This window comes from Poecilia mexicana, unplaced genomic scaffold, assembly GCF_051168715.1.
Source record: "Poecilia mexicana isolate PSO_F unplaced genomic scaffold, ASM5116871v1 scaffold_11, whole genome shotgun sequence".
NCBI lineage: Eukaryota > Metazoa > Chordata > Actinopteri > Cyprinodontiformes > Poeciliidae > Poecilia > Poecilia mexicana.
Genome location: NW_028263380.1, coordinates 23,666,847 through 23,683,096, shown reverse-complemented (window position 1 = coordinate 23,683,096; position 16,250 = coordinate 23,666,847). Strand labels below are relative to the sequence as shown.

Genomic DNA, 16,250 nt, shown 5'->3' with positions numbered 1-16,250 from the left:
TGAACTGATGAGTTTGCTGTGAGATATCCTAACGCTGTGGTAAATCTCTGATTCATAACCAGATGCAGTATTAATGGTGTTAAAGACCACCAATTGGCCAGTGCAACATTTGGTTACCATGGAGACTGCACATTTCTTTGACAACTTTTCCACTTCCTCGAAAGTCAAGAGATGCGTCAGGTGCTGTTACTCTACCAAAACTTGTTTGATTTCTTCTTGGTGAAAGAGAGATTAGGTTTTATCAATATTCTCCAGACAATAAAAAATCTATTAAATACTACTGTATGTTTATGAAGTCATAGTTTATTTGTTTGAGCACTGCACATAAACCCTGGATCATATTTATTTGTGGTGATATGGATCGAATTAATAAAATAAGCAATACTTTTTGGTATGTCTTTAAAAAGAAGACAGGACTGACTTTATGTTTTAAGTGCTTTATTTATTACGTCCAAGACGACCAAGGTATTATTTACCAAAATATATCCATATTTAAAAAAGAATAAGTTACCTAAAACATACTACATGGTTGTGCTTCATATTTTTTGTTCCAAAACTACTTATAAATATAAAAATATGTTTTCTAAACAAACAATGTAATTGGCATATTTAATTCCCCTCACATTTTGTGCTCCTGCAGCAGTACTTGGTACTTTAAGGAATTAGTTTCGCTGGACTGTGAATAATGGCTCCAAGAGTCCTTTGTCACAGCAGTTCCAGCCAATCAGAACACAGCGAAGTTGAACGCCTCTCCATATCCCGCCTCCCTCATGTATCTTTCCAAGTTCAGTGGCTCAGGCGCTCTTAGAGCTGTGCTCCCATTTGCTGATTGCTCTCCTGTATGAAGCATCCTAATCAGTCCGGCGACCGAGGGACGCCCTTGGGGGCTCCAGCTGCAGCATGATTTCATCATGGAGTACCTACAAACAGTTAAAGAGTGAAAAACGCAAACATGTTATATTTGCAATTTACTTAAGCAGCTGCAGAAAAACCTGAGTTTGCGTCCTCAGAATTTTGAATGCCACAGAAGGGATAAACTACATGTTTTATGAGAGCAGGACACTGTAAATATGTTTCTAAGATGTTTGGTAATTCCTGTGAAATACCTTAAAGTAATTTCTGTATGTTTATTTGTATCAACAAATATTTTCCACATATGATCTGATATTTTCCACATTACTGATATAAATTTGTTATAAAAGTATTATTGATTGCACTTTAAAAATCAGGTAACTTTATGTTATTAAAGGTAAAGTTTAAACAGTAATGATTTCCTGGTTAATGTCAAGTTGTCATAACAAAGACATTTTGAATAATGTCAACTTTGTATTAAAAGTGTCATAATTTACCGAATGACGCTTTATGACAACAGTCATAAATATTCATGAAGACTTATTCATGTTCATGACATGTGTTATGTCATGTTTATGAAAGTGTCATGACAGTCTTATTCACCCCCCTTCAAATAAAGTGTTACCCCGAAATCTATACTCATTTTTCTCTATCAACATAAGTTTATAAAAAAAATTCTGACCAGCTACTGCACTTTTTAGCCTTCATGTGTAGACATGGGATCATGGTAATGTGTTTCTGCATGAAGCCTGTTTTCTGCAGCCGTTCTTACAGTGTGTTGGAGCAGTTGGTTGGTCGTTTCAAAGTTTTTCCTCTTTGGAGATACTGCAGGAGTTCAGTCGACATGATGTGAGCAAAAGGTGGGTCACCTAAAAGTAGAGAAGTTTTCATTTATTATTTATTATTTATTCATTTATTATTTTATTTTTCATTTATTATTTTATGACTGCCTGTTTGTAATCGTTTAATTAATGCATTTGCATGACTGGTGTTAAAATATTACTAAATCTGTTGACTTGCTAAGGAGATAAATCATTTTTTATCAATTTTAGACATTTTTACTGTTCTTTAAAAAAAACATGTAGAATGTGCAATTTTCTTATTTGTATATGTGTAGTTTCCTCATCTTTGTTGTTCAAATCTAAACTTTATATAGCTATATGATTTAAGAAAGTGGAAGAGATGACAAGTTGTGACAAAATCCATAATATGGAAAAAAAATATATAAACCCAGTAAGAATTGAGGATATTTTGAAATTCTTTCTCAATAGTGCTTGTGGAGTACTCACCCAATGAGACCATTTCATAAAGGAGGACACCAAAGGACCATCTGTGAAAATATTTGAAAGGTAACTTTAGGTCACTTAAGTTTTTACCAGGTTAAGCTACAGCATTTGCAAAGTCCAGATGTGCAACAAAAATGTCTGAATGCAGCAGATTTACAGTGAAGTGAATCATTCTGACATATTTGGTAATGCCAAATCCTGACATACAGCATCCAGATCCATTCTCTCCGGTCAGTAACACGTTCCTATCGTTATGTTTCTTATAGGGAACTTAAACACTTACACGTCGCTGCTGTTGCTGGCCGTTCTCCTGGCCAGAACTTCAGGTGCCTGCCATTTCTTCAGCTCCATTTCCTCCACCAGCCCAGCAGTGTCGACCTGTGTTCTGTGATAAGCTGGGCCCAATCCCCACAGTTTGGCCGTCATGTCGCCACCAACCAGAACGCTGCGAGCTCCGATGTTCCCGTGGATAGATCCCTGACTGTGCAGGTAATCCTAGGATGAAAAAGACGACATAGGTTGGAATACAAGTCAAAAGTAAATGGTAGAGTAGTAGAAAATTTCAGAAATGAGAACATAATAAGAAAGACAGCAGTTCAACTAACCAGAGCAGAGGCCACTTGTCCTGCCATGGTGAAGATCCTCTTTTCTGTCAGTTCATGACTAGTGTTATCCTTTAGTGGGGGAAAAGTGAGGGAAGTTAGGGGCTTCCATGTTTCCATGCATGTTTTGAGGTCTAAGCAAACTGAAAGTCTCCAGAAGGACCTGAATTCATTTAATATGGTGCAACATTAGGGCCAAAATTAAGATTTTTGGGCACCCGGTGGTGGTTACGTAAGGACATGTTGACCAACTCAAGAATTGCACAATACTAAGAAAAACGTTCATAGCTCAAAAGTTATGTTAACACATTCATAATTTTAAGATAATTTAAATTAACCTCTGCTAGTTAAAGAAATGGTCAGAACATAATGACATCAGTCGTTCCTTTAGAGGGCATGAACAAAGCTAAACAAAAAATACTCAATTTAATACAGTGAAAAAAACTAAAACTGGAAAAATATCTGCTTTGTGTTAATAAGTGGAAATCATTATTTTCTAAATAATTAAAATAAACCTTGAACAAAACAGAAAAAAATAACTTTTTTGTTGATTGTGTTTTGTAGCTGGTGGCTGATTTATTACAGATATTATTACACCTTCTCAAACGAATCGCAAGTGATGCTGTTTTTATTTAAACATGAGTCTAAACCCACATGTGACTCTACCTCTCTGCACTTCCACAGGAACCCCAGTAGGTCTCTGTGCCTCAACTCCTCCAGCACTATCACCAACGGCGACCGTACAGAAACCACGCCCAGTAGAGCAGGAATAAAAGGGTGAGGGCCCAGTCCTCCCAGGAAGGATGCAAACCCCAGAAAGTGCTGTTTCTCACGGTTACTCGCATTTTCTGAGGAAAAATGAGGATAAGAGAACTGATTTTAAATATGTATATATATATATATATATATATATATAAAGTGCAAGTTTTAGCTAAAAACTTGCTAAAACTTTTAGCAAGTTTTAGCACTTGCTAAAAACTTGCAGCTCTGGAGCTTTCATTTTCTAAGAAATTTAAATTAATCTTTGATTTTCCTAATTCTTTTGTCAGTATTTGAAAAACAAAAAACAAACAAACAAAAAAAAACTGTTTACCTTTTAGTGCTCTCAGGATGACATCCTTGTTGTCCATGCGGGCTCTGTAGAAGCTTACTGTGTCATTAGGTTTGGTGTAGAAAGATGGTGTCAATGCAGTGACATGACTAAAGTTTCCAAGAGGCCTCCTTGTGGATGTCTGTGGTTCTGCAGTCACGTGTCTCTCTGGAGAGCGATGCCTTGTTGCATGTCTTTCTGGAGAGTGATGCCTTGTTGCATGTCTTTCTGGAGAGTGATGCCTTGTTGCATGTCTTTCTGGAGAGTGATGCCTTGTTGCATGTCTTTCTGGAGAGCGATGCCTTGTTGCATGTCTTTCTGGAGAGTGATGCCTTGTTGCATGTCTTTCTGGAGAGTGATGCCTTGTTGCATGTCTTTCTGGAGAGCGATGCCTTGTTGCATGTCTTTCTGGAGAGCGATGTCTGGTTGCAGCTGCATGTCTGTCTCTAGTTCTATGTGGTGCTGCAGTCCCGTGCCTCTCTGGGGATTCATGTTGTGGCTTCGCATTGTGATGTGTGTTTTGAACTCTCATTGGCACCTCTTCGTGTTCAAGAGGGTCAATCCCTGGGGGCGCTTTTTGAGAGAAAAAATACAGAATAAATCATCTGTTTGATTAGTATTTCACAGAAAGAGTAGACCAAAATTAGCGTACCATCTATTCCCTGAAGGTGGTGTCTGTGGTGGGGGTGACGGTTGTTGTCGTGGTGGTGATGGTGGTTTCGCTGTGTGTGTCTCTGGTTTGTGGTGTGCTGGTGATTGTGGTATCGAGTAGGAGTTCTGACTCGTGTCCGCTCACTCTGATTACAGCACAGTAATATAAAAATGATCAATAATGTGATCACGGTGAGCGAGACCAACAACGAAGGGACGACAATCACTCCAAGCTGATATTCTCGTGTTACTGTGAGAAGAAAGACAAAGGAACATGTATTAGCATGAAGTCCAAGAAAATGCAAAGCTTTTAAAATTTTTAGTCCTATTGTTTCATTCCGTTCTGCTGTGTTTTCTCATGCTGACGGGAATTTCTGTCTTGACATTATCTTCTCTTCCCACCAAAGATTATAATGTTCACACTGTGTGGAATGGTAACCACTTAAAAGATAAAAAAAAACTCGATTTTATAGATTTTACAGCAAACTTCATAATAACCCTGGAAGTCTTTACATGTGTTTCTTTTTTTAAATTCCTTGTTCATTAATTTTTTGGGGCTTTTGCCTGTTTCTGTCCCTTCAGTTGCTCTCTGACCTCCATATTGATTCCTTTCTCCACCCTTTAACCGTTTGGTGTTTGAGGCTGATTCTATGTCAGTTCTCGTATTGTCTCTCAAATCCATGGATTTACACACCCTCTGCTGTTTAACACAAGGCTCAGCTGTCTTCTTGATGAAGAATGTAAAGCTACTGTTGAAGTTGAATAAATCCCATTCTGGTTCTGGCACATTTTAAGGAGTGGTGTGAACTTTGTGGAATGATATAAATCATTCAGTGACATTCTCATTAAAGGCTTGGCTTGAACTTTCAAGACCAGACCTTTGATCACCAAGGATTTCCAGCATTCTCCTTCTGCTCATCTTGAATCTATGGATATATAGTTTTTTAAATTAATATTTCATGGGACAAAGAGGTAAAACCAGTTGCTAACTAACTAGAATCACATTGAAAGGCAAACCTGAGACTTTCTTTCCACATACATTTGATCTGTGATTGCTTTCTAGACATTTATAAGATCTAGACATAGAGAAGAAAATACGTTGCTTCCTTACTCCATTTCATTCCCCGTCCTCCCTGTTTTCTGTTTTGGAGCAACATTTATTTAATAACCCAATAACGTATCTACTTTTTCTTTATCTAAACTTACTGTGGTTGATTACTGTCTCTTGTTGCACTAATCACCTTTAATCACTGTTCTGAATCATTCCCCTTTAGTTTTTTTTCAGTCACTGCTGGTTTATCTGCTCTCCTCCATTGTCTGCTTTCTGTTTGTGAATTTTCATGTTTCATTTCCTGCACTTTGTTTGGGGTTTTTAGAATGTGAGACTTTAGACTTTTTTCCTTATAAGTTTTAGTATAATGTATTAAACATTTTTTTCCCCCCATTCATCTCTGTCTCACTCAATGCCTGTATTTGGGTCCCACAGTCATTGCATATATAAATGTTAGCTGTTGTTGGTTGAAACATGTAGGCTTTAAAAAAAAAGAAAAGATAATTAATGTGTCTTGGATTTTCAGGCAGTTGCTGCATTGACAGCCTTTGGAGATTCTGGTGTATTTTTGTCATTTCTCCATAGTTGTGAATAGTTTCAATCTATTTTCATCTCAGAAATTATCTAGTCTAAATTAGACAATTTAGACTAATTCTGCATAATTCATATTTGAAAGTCAGTAATCAAAGAAATCTCTATAAACATATAAAAGTATAATCATGTCACTTGCAATGCAAGTACTTCATTTACAGCCAAATTGAGCTAATGTTTTTATTCAGCAGTTTAGGTTAGCTTCAGCATAATGTGCAACAATCACATTTAAAATAGCTCATAACCAGAATGAAAATCTGAACTGAAGTTTACAAAATGTTATATTTTGGCCTTTTTTTCAGGGTAAAACAGGAAGATAAGTATGAATTTTAAACAATCGGAGTGGAAATGGCATACATGAGATAAAGCTTTGAAAATGTTAAGTATAGTGAAGATGCAGTTTTTATTACTTACTACAGAGCCTGTCATCTGGAGCACAGGGACTAATGTCCGTGTAGTTGGTTGTCATCCTGTGGAAAACAGGAAGATTATAAAACAGACATTTCAGCACAGAGATCAGCTAGAAACATTTCCAGTGTCCAGCAACAAACGACCACTGCCTTTATGTCAGCCTAATGATGGAGTTACATGATGCAACACACACTTGCACCTGCCTAAAATCAATTAATAAACCTTTAAATAAAGTTATTTTCTGTAAATCTGAAGTCTCAAAAGAATGTAGAAATAATTGCATTCAGAAACATGAATACATGACGCAATAAATAATTCGGTAATATAGCAATATCTTGAGCCTAACTGTTGACAGAGAAGCGTTTTGCAAACAAGACGACCTCCACCACTTTATGTCGCAACCTTTCAAATTTCTGTGAAACATTTCCAACGTTCACCTTAGTAACAGTACGGATCAGGAGAACAAAACTAAAACACAGTTACAAGAAAAAAAAATGACAATAAAGGGGAAAGGAAGAAACACATGGAAAGGCCCTTTGTGTAATATCTAGATGTAACACCCATTTTCCTTCCACCAGAACGTGTTTATATATCGACAGATAAGCTCATGGATCAGGTTACAATAGGAAACCTCTTCAATCATATTCAATAATTAGAATGTACGCCCAATGAATCTCATTTGTCAGATTAAAGGTATAATAAGTTTTTTATTGGTCTGATGAATTATTCTAATTTTCATGATAACTGACAGAAGTAAACATTCAAACAGCCTTTATAGAAAAAGAATATGTGTATATATAGTTCTTATATGAATCTATATAAAGTGTTTCACTTAGTGATGACATCCTTAAAACAAATGGTTTTTTCAATAACATTTAAATTTATTGAATGTGTCTGTACAAGACCCATCCCCATGTTTAAATACAAAATAATGTCATTTATTTATTCATTTATTACTTTTTAAAATACATAATAAAGACTCAAGTAGATAACCATCAACTAATGAGTTATAATCTTTAACAGGATTGAATGTTTGGCTTTTGGAGAACTGAGGTTATTTTAAGACATTTATAAGATAAATTTTTACATTTTTCTTTCAAATTGGACATATGTTCATCAGCTTTTCTTGTTGTTTCTTACCTTCAAAGGCCAGTTTTACCAAACATGTTTAACTGGAGCAAAAGTCACCACAGTGATAGGGCGGCGTTAATTATCTACACCAAGACCAGACAAACATCCAGCAGTGCTGGATCATCCAAGACCTTTATGGTTTATAACTTATAAATCTACTACGGAATATTTGCATGAGTTAAAAAGTAAAACACAGCATGTGGGAAAAAAAACAAAAAACATTTGTACAGAAACAAAACGCAAAGTCACACCTGACGTTTGTGTTCTGACTTAAATAAATGTCACTAAACCAGTTTGACAGCATTGTTCGATGACAATCATGTCTCGTAGCGACTGCGATGAGCTCCTACTGTACAAACAATCAGAGTGAAAATGACATTTCACAGTTGGGAAGTAAAATAAAAGTATTCATTCACATTCAGTCATATTGAAATGTTGTTGCAAATTTGTGGGCTAAGACAAAGATACCCTGAACATGACAGAGTGCACTCAATAATGTTAAGATTGTAAAGTGATGCTATCTGCTTACAGGAGCAGATAGTCATGCTAAGAGATACATCGCTGTATAACAAAGAAAAGTATTCTGGAAGCCACCGTATTTCCATCTTACCTGGCCACCTATGTGAGACCGCAGAGGTGTCAAACTCTGTGTTGTAGGAACAAACGTATAGTTTCCTCTTTAGCTTTCTGTATTTGTTTAGAGCTGTAGAGTAAATTCCATTCCTTCCTCTCAGTCGTCATTGTTTACAGCAGATAAAACAACAACCAGACACATTTCCATTAGAGGTAGAAGTTTCTTAAAATGTAGTTTCTGTTGTGTTGTCACCCGCATAGTACTATTCTCTCACTCGTCCTTCCACTTCACTTTTTCTCTCAGGTTTTCCACACCCACATCCCGCCCAGCGCCCTCAGCGCCTGCATGCAGTGTGTCGTTAGGCTGTGTTGTGTTTTTTGCATGTCATCCATTGCATGTGTGTGCTAGGAAAAATTCAAATCGAGAGTACTAAGCATTTTGAATACATTATTAATACCTGGCTTCACCTGGTGTCACATCATCTCTGCTGTTTTTAGCCTGCTGTTTTAATCTGTTGTTTTAAACTAAAACCTGAATTATGGGCATTATTAGAATGTTAAAATATTTAGAATGAAGCTCAGGTGCATTGCAATGATTCTCATTCATCTAGCTTTTTGACTTTTTTTCTCCAAACTGAAATGTATTTTGAAATAATTTAATAATCCAAAGCAAAGTGGTTTATAATTTAGATCCCAGTTAGTGATTTAAAAATTGTGTGTAGTCACAGTATAAACGCAGCTAAACACAAAGTAAATAATTTTTACCACCTAATGACAACTATGGGTTTGTGTTGGCCTCTCACATAAAATAAGTTAAATAATCTGACTTGTTTTAATTTAACAAGATGTGAAACATATTAAGAAGAGCCAAACTTTTTAGAGTACTCTACTCTTCCTTGTTTAAACCAGAAAGTGTTTGCAAGTTTTGATTTACTAACCTGGGTATAGACTCTAGATTCATCCTGCACTTCAAAAATAGATAGCATTGACAACATATCTTTACATTCATCATTGTGATATGCAGGAGCATTATTTATGATTTCTACACCAAAGTACTTTAATAATATTGCAATATTATTAAAAGTAGTTATCATCTAATTTATTTAATTTGGACTTACCGAGCAGGAATCAGAGGGATTGAGAGAAATTAATTAATTTTGTTAAAGGTGAAGGCATGACCACAAATGAACTTTTCACTTGCTTACTGAGTCACTTCCAGCTCTTTGTTCCAAAATCAAGTCGGTACACTCACACACCCATTAGCAAAAATAGTCTTTTGCTCACCTGTCATGTTCCTGCCATGTTGATTTGCATCAGTCATGAGAAATGATGCATGATAAATAATCTTTGCTAAAGAAATAGCTTGGTTCTTCACACACACTCCCTTCAGTCAATACCTGAGTTTTATCAGTTAAAGATTGAACAAAACTTTAATGGAAGAAAAATGTGGTCAGGTTACAACTGCAAACATATTTTGCTTGATGTAATGGAAAATCTTGATTCATGCTCTATTTACCATGGCTTTCAAAGAGCGGTTGCTAATGCGGAAAAAACTCTATGTACCTATGATTCAATGGGTTGTACAGCCAACCATTGGCTGCAACGAGATACATCCTTGTTGGGGGACTTTTTTTTTTCCTAGGCTCTGGTTCAGTAAAGTTGCAGGTTTTTCCTTATATACAAGTCAAGTCATGTCAAGTTTATTTGGCTAGTAAATTTCAGCAACAAGGCAGTTCAAAGTGCTTTACACGATAAAAACACAATAAGCAATTATGAAACAAGCAATAAATGCTACATTTTGTCAAATGCCATCATCAAGAATATGCCGCCTTGAGTCCTATTAAGTTCAGATCATTCTAGTTGTGGTCAGGTTTTGTCTGTCACACAGAAATTTGACTCTAGAATACTTTGGTATACGGAAAGGTTGATGGTCGTCTCGTTATCTGTGAAATGCCGAGGCAGAAACGAGCCTAAATCATGATCCTTCCGCTGTTATTTCTGTGCTGATGCTTCATTATGATGCTGTGAATGATGGTCAAGCATCACCTTTTGGTCTCATCTGTCCAAAGGACATTGTTCTAGAGCGTATTGTTCAGATACAAATATGCTGTTGACACACAACTTTAAATCTGTCTCACCACATGACCATAACCCACTGTATGGGTTATAATCACTGACTCTGTGTTAATATCATTCGGTGGAATCATCTAGCTTTTTACCAGACTCTGTGGATGGTAAAAGTTATTCTTTATTTAATGGAATTTAATTGGAATTTGTTTACTTTGTTTCTTAATAATGCAAAGTACCACTGCTAAGTCTTTGAGCTACTAATGACCAGCAATTTACTAAACTCCTAAATACACACAGTTTATGTATTTTATTTAAATTCCTTTAAGGATAAAACAATGATTCTAAGCAAATAGATTTGTAAAAAGCACACATGTAATTGATCTGGGAATTCAAAGAATGGATAAGAAGGTAAGACATTTGCATTTTTCATGAAAAACAAATCAGAAGCATGTTTAAATGTGAACCAAAACTCATCTAGGAATGCTGTTGGGCGATTGCTACCATGTTATGCTTTCTAGTTTGAACTCAGGAATCCTGACAAGTAACACAGTCACCATGACGAAGCCTTCCACACTGATTTCCGGTATCTATGGCTGGTACAGGAAGAACATTGAGTACTTTCAGTGTGACTGACTTCAATTAGTACTGGCTGTTTCTGTAATGGCACAAATTCACAAAATGGCAGACGCAATCCGAATCCGAAAAATATATATGTTTAAAAAAAGTATTTGTTTATTTCTTAGTTATTACTAAGTAGTAATACATTTGGCTGTCAGAGTGGAGAGTTTTCTCTGCACTGTTTTTAAAGGAGCTTAGGTGAAAGATGAAAGCAATGTCCACTGGTTGATGAGGTTAAACAAAAAACTCTGGTAATTATCAGGGAAATATTTGAACTCAGACATTCTGCACCCCCAGACCCTCCTCCTACCACCGGCTATTCCATATCGTTGTGGAAAGCCAATGCTACTGTAACCGCAGCCGGAGATAATTTACACCATGTCCGAATGCGAGTGTGTAACAGAGTGTGTATGTGTTGGTGCACATGCTGATGAGAGGATGTGTGCCTTTCTGTGTGTGTGCATGTGTGCGAGGGAACGTCCAGAGCACTCCTGGTAATCCTGAGACTCCCCATGAGTGGCTGGGTTTATTTTTGGGTCAGTGACAGTGTGTCAATGGCTGCAGATGCGTCGGACAGGAAGGCTCTGAGGTACAAGCAAACGCTGGTCAGTGTCCTCCTCTTTATTTCCTCTTTCCTGTCACTTTTCCTCACTCTGTTTTACTCAGTTTGTATCTGTCAAACATTGTTAAGTCACGTTTTGGTTCATTTGCAACGTGTCAAGGGCCTTTTCTTGAATTGCTCCCTACTCATGACGCACCTGTATGTGCAAATCAAAGTTGTGTGGATGGGGGGCCTCCTCATTTGAAGTGTCAAGACATCAAATGAGGCTTTCAGCATTTACCTAAGACAGGGTTCTACATATTATATACACATATAATATGTGTATATTCTACACATGGTAGAATATAACGTACTGAGACGCTGTGCACCTCTCGATCTTGCCATGTGCATACACACTTGCGCGCATAACACATTCTGTCCATCTTGCTGCTTCCCACCGTTGATTCCTCCACCTGTTTTCTAGCCTCTCTGCACCTCATTTCTTAAGCCCTGCCTGGACTTAACACATGTCAGGACAACTCCTGTGCTTGATCCCTGTGTCTATTTTACACACAGTTACCATACATGTAAATCTATGGAGCAGTGCGCGGGTGTTCATGTTTCTGTGCTGCTGTTTTTGTATGTTTGAACCTTAGTGTGTGTTTGTGCATGTGTCCTTGATGTTGTTTTCCAATGAGGAGAAACCTGATCTTGGAGTAGAGTCTGACCCCATTCATGTAGGTGTGAGGAATGCAGTGTGAAGGGTGAACATCTGGAGAAGGAGATTTCATGACAGATAACTTTCAAGCTGTGTTGGCGCATGGTAATATTTTGCAACAATGACCTTTTTTTGGCATGAAAAACAATGAAATTGTGGCAAACCCTAAATTTTAATTGTTTTGAATAAACGGTGAAGTTGTGTTTTTAGAAACTGAAAGAAGCAAATACTGGAATGTAAAGTTGGTTTCTTACTTGCTCAGATATACATGATTTTAATAAATGTTCTTATAGTGGTTCACAATAATTATGTAGCATGAGTTAACCCTCATTGTGCTTGTTTTAATAGGAAATATTTGCAGCAAGATTACCTCAGAAAGGATTGTTCCTAATTAAAATAGTGTGAGACGTTGGGATTCCAAAAAGGCAATGCCCCAGTAGCCACTGTTCATAGCAGCTCTTACGAACAGCATTTTAAGCTGTTCCACGTGGAAACACCTCTTTTAATTTGTTCAGTTAAGAGATGCAATGATTACATAAAACATTGATTTTAGACACAGACTTACAAATCTGCCTTGTAGAACAAGCTTTTTTTCACCTCACCTTAATATTATTGAAGCGAGGAGCTGCCCATATGGATCATAAGCGCTTAAAAAATGTTCAGATTTTCTGAGGAGGTCCAACTTCGATTGGTTCAGTTGGTGTTTCCGGAATTCAAAATTTTCAAGTTCAAACTACAAATAGAACACAGCGTAAGCAGGTTTGTAAGCTTTATTCTGGCTTTATATGTTGATCATGAAGTATTTTTTTTCCCCTTCCTGAGGTAATGTTTTTACAGCACAGGCTGTTGAAAATGTAAAAGCTCTGGAAAGCATGTCCACAGAGTCTTTTGCTGTTGTCCTCAGCTGATCAGCTGTGGAACATTGAACTGTTTTCTGTCCTGAATGCTACAATGACTGGGCATTCCCATAGTATTCACAAAAACGACATCACTGGTATGTTTTTGTGAAGATGAATCATGTTGAAAATGCTCAGCAAAGGAAGCGACTTCTTTCATTCGAAGTTTCACAAACATTCCAAAAAATGTGTTCAAGCACATGAATATCCAAAATATATGTATATATTTCTTGTAAAAATCAATTATTGAATATTATTCTAAAGCACGGTATTGGTCTGATCCATGTTGGTTTTTGGATGAGTTTTTCATGTGCTCCTTAAAATATGAAGCACTGCAATATTATTTACCCTTCTTGGTAAATTAAATAGAATGAGAACATAATTTCCTTAAGATTTTTTTTTCTTTCAGATAAACCGTTTGTTGCTTTTTAGGTCTATTAATCTGCCAATGTAAACATTCCGAGTTTGTTTCTTCGTAAAGACATTTAGATGCTCAAACTATTTGAAGTTCCTTTGCTACAGTCTTCAGTCAATATAAACAGCCATTAAAAACAGCAAAGGACTAGTTATACATTACATTTAATATCAAACTAATAAGCACATCGTACTAAGTCAAGACAACTGTGCATGCTATTGTTTGAGCCTGGCATTTAGTCATAGTTAATTGTGTGTTGCACTCCTCAAGTTTCAGTGTGCATCGACTGGCATTTCTGCTCACACGCACAGTATCTCCAGTGCTTTAGGTACATGTGCATCTAAATCCATCTTTTACCAGCCTGTCCATGAACCCGTTAAATTAGAAGCTGTTGAAAGGTTGCTGCATGGAAGTCATAAGTATCAGCAGCACACCCAACTTACCAGCTTATCACTTATATTCCTGAAGAGCTATTGTCTACATGTGTTGGAGGACCTAGAACACTTATTTGCATAGCCGTTACTGTTGCTTGATTATTTGTTGATGATGATAATTTATTAAGATCTTGTGCATCCAATTATAGCCAACAAATTCATAACATGAATACAAATACTGAACAGAATTGATTTTAAAGTGGATTCAAGATTTAGTTTTTATGATGCAACACAAATTCAACTATTTTAAAAGCAATAATTTGGTGCATAAATAATTGATGTTTTCTTACAATTTTTTTGCAGTGCAAAAGCGCATAATTGTGAAGTGGAAACAAAACAGTGCATGTTTCTCAAAAAGTTATGCAAAATAAAAACTCAATAATTGTGGTATTTAATTGTTTTCAGCCTTTTACTTTGATAACAAATAAAATCTTGCGTAAATAACAATCTTCAGAAGTCACCTCATAATAAGGATAAACAATAACTTCAGAAATTTGTTTGAGAACATTAGTTAAAAAACAGCATCATGACAACCAAACAACACAGCAGACAGGTCAGGGATGAAGTCCTGTGAAATCTAAAGCAGAGTTAGGTAACAGAAAACGGACCAGCCTGTCACTGAGAGTGTTTATCAGAGTAGCCAAGATGCACATGGTAACACTGAGAAGCTGCAGAGATTCACAGTTTAGGTGGAAAGTAATGTTGAGAACTCTACAAATCAGCCAGTTAAAGTCCATGCATCATTTGTCTTCCACTACGAAATTTTGGAAAACTTAGTACTGCTCTATTATGCAAACCAATAAAATACATGAACGTTTCTGGCTGTAATGTGACAAAATGTAGAAAAGTGCTAAGGTTATTGGTATTCACATAAGTCTCTTAACAAGGAGTGCTGACAAGCCTTGAAAGTAACCTCGCAACTCCAAGGCTTCTCATTGATAAATATTGAGTGTAGCAGGTTGTACTTTGCCAGTCCAAAACTTATTTGCTGACCAAAAGTAACAATGGAAAAATTAAAAGGACTAAAAAAATGTTCTAAGAAGGAGAGCTGGATGATTTTTTGAAATATTACTAAATGAATAAGTATTTCAAAATGAACAGTTTATGTAAGTACAAAATATCTGGTTTTCATCACAATACCTGGTAGACAATCCAACCTTTCCCCTTCAAATGATAAAAAAGAAATGCTTTTTTGTCATCATTCATACTCTGAGAAATTGTCAAAATATCAGAAATTCTGCTGCTGTATGCAAACTAATAAGCACAACTGTATCAGCTGCTGTATTAAGAAGTCAGCTAGGTCTGCTTTCATTGATGTAAAATTTAGAGAAGAGGAAGACTGTGCTAAGTGCTAGGCTAAGGTTGGACACATGAGAGACGAGATGAGGGCATCTTTCAGTTATAGACATGTTTACTTGCGATCCAGAGAATTAATCTCTTCCCCAGATGTCCTGGGTAGTTTTTATGGAGCCCGTCCAGAGGTGATAAATCTAGATGCCGAGTCCATGTTTCCGCTTCCATTAGAGCCTTTGAGGGTCAACACATGGTTCTGTCTATTTTTAAAATGAACCCCTCTCAGCCAGAGTACTATTACGCTCCACATTCTACCAGTGCATGTTGATGGGTTTCAATGATGAATGCCGTTCAGATGTGATGTGCTCTGCTTTGTTCTAATGGAATGGTCTGCCGGCGCTACAGCTCTATGGAGAGTACCAGGAGAACCAGGGTGGCTCGGGCAGACGGGAGGCCACACGCCTGCTGACGGAGAGGCAGATCAAGAAACATGGAAATCATCATCATCATCATCACAGCCATGAGAGGACACATGGTCGCCATAGTTACGGCCACCAACATGGCAATCACAGCAGGCAAAAGACAAGATTTCAGCCCAACATGGAAAGTGAGGCTACAGATGAGCAAATGGCTGATAATGAATTTACCTCCACGAGGAAAATGCGATCCTACTCTAAATGCAGAGGTTAGCATCATCAAGTAAAAAATATTTAAGATGCGGACCATTTTCTAATCTTCTGCTGCTTGGTTTTCACAGACTGCATAGCACGGGTGCAGCGGTTTCTTGTCACGAGGCTGGGAGAAGACTGGATCTTCCTGGTTCTACTGGGAATCACGATGGCTCTGGTCAGCTGGACCATGGACTATGCTAGTGCAAAAAGCCTGCAAGGTATAATTAAACACAGATGAGTAGTTGCACAAAATGGAATTTCTTCCTTCATGTTTTCCCTTTGTTTCCCATTACACTTTAAATCCTCCATTTCCATTTTCTAGCATAATAGCTTCATCACATTTTTGGTCATCATTT

At 37.0% G+C, this 16,250-nt stretch overlaps 2 protein-coding genes across 6 annotated transcripts in view; one reads left to right on the top strand and one right to left on the bottom strand.

Annotated features, from left to right (window-relative positions):
* Positions 1–421: 421 nt before the first annotated feature.
* LOC106919783 (uncharacterized) lies at positions 422–8,527 on the bottom strand. 2 transcript variants are annotated; one of them, XM_088010442.1, is made up of 10 exons: positions 8,276–8,527; positions 6,538–6,593; positions 4,483–4,731; positions 3,834–4,403; positions 3,395–3,588; positions 2,744–2,812; positions 2,422–2,633; positions 2,142–2,182; positions 1,625–1,721; positions 422–920 (listed from the first exon to the last, which is right to left on the bottom strand). In XM_088010442.1, exons 2-10 carry the CDS (start codon positions 6,590–6,592, stop codon positions 725–727), a joined length of 1,683 nt encoding a protein of 560 aa, XP_087866568.1. In that variant the 5' UTR covers position 6,593; positions 8,276–8,527; the 3' UTR covers positions 422–724. The 2 variants fall into 2 exon arrangements, with proteins under 2 accessions (XP_087866568.1, XP_014845856.2); XM_014990370.2 differs by having other exon boundaries at positions 3,407–3,588.
* Positions 8,528–11,465: 2,938 nt separating this feature from the next.
* Positions 11,466–16,250, top strand: part of LOC106919798 (chloride channel protein 1-like) — a 29,496-nt gene continuing 24,711 nt past the window's right edge. For 2 of the 4 annotated variants that reach the window (XM_088010440.1, XM_014990390.2), the window contains exons 1-3: positions 11,466–11,531; positions 15,629–15,908; positions 15,981–16,112. In XM_088010440.1, the coding sequence (XP_087866566.1) occupies positions 11,481–11,531; positions 15,629–15,908; positions 15,981–16,112 (463 nt within the window). In that variant the 5' untranslated portion in view covers positions 11,466–11,480. The remainder of the gene's footprint in view (positions 11,532–15,628; positions 15,909–15,980; positions 16,113–16,250) is intronic. The other 2 variants (XM_088010439.1, XM_088010438.1) reach the window with 1 other exon arrangement.

Bases quoted from the DNA above. Each gene is read 5' to 3' on its own strand.
- LOC106919783 (XM_088010442.1), bottom strand. From the start codon at position 6,592: ATGACAACCAACTACACGGACATTAGTCCCTGTGCTCCAGATGACAGG. The intron at 4,404-4,482 runs GTACGCTAATTT...TCTCTCAAAAAG, and splicing joins CCACCTTCAGGGAATAGATG to CGCCCCCAGGGATTGACCCT. The intron at 921-1,624 runs GTAAGAACGGCT...AACTGTTTGTAG, and splicing joins ACCAACTGCTCCAACACACT to GTACTCCATGATGAAATCAT.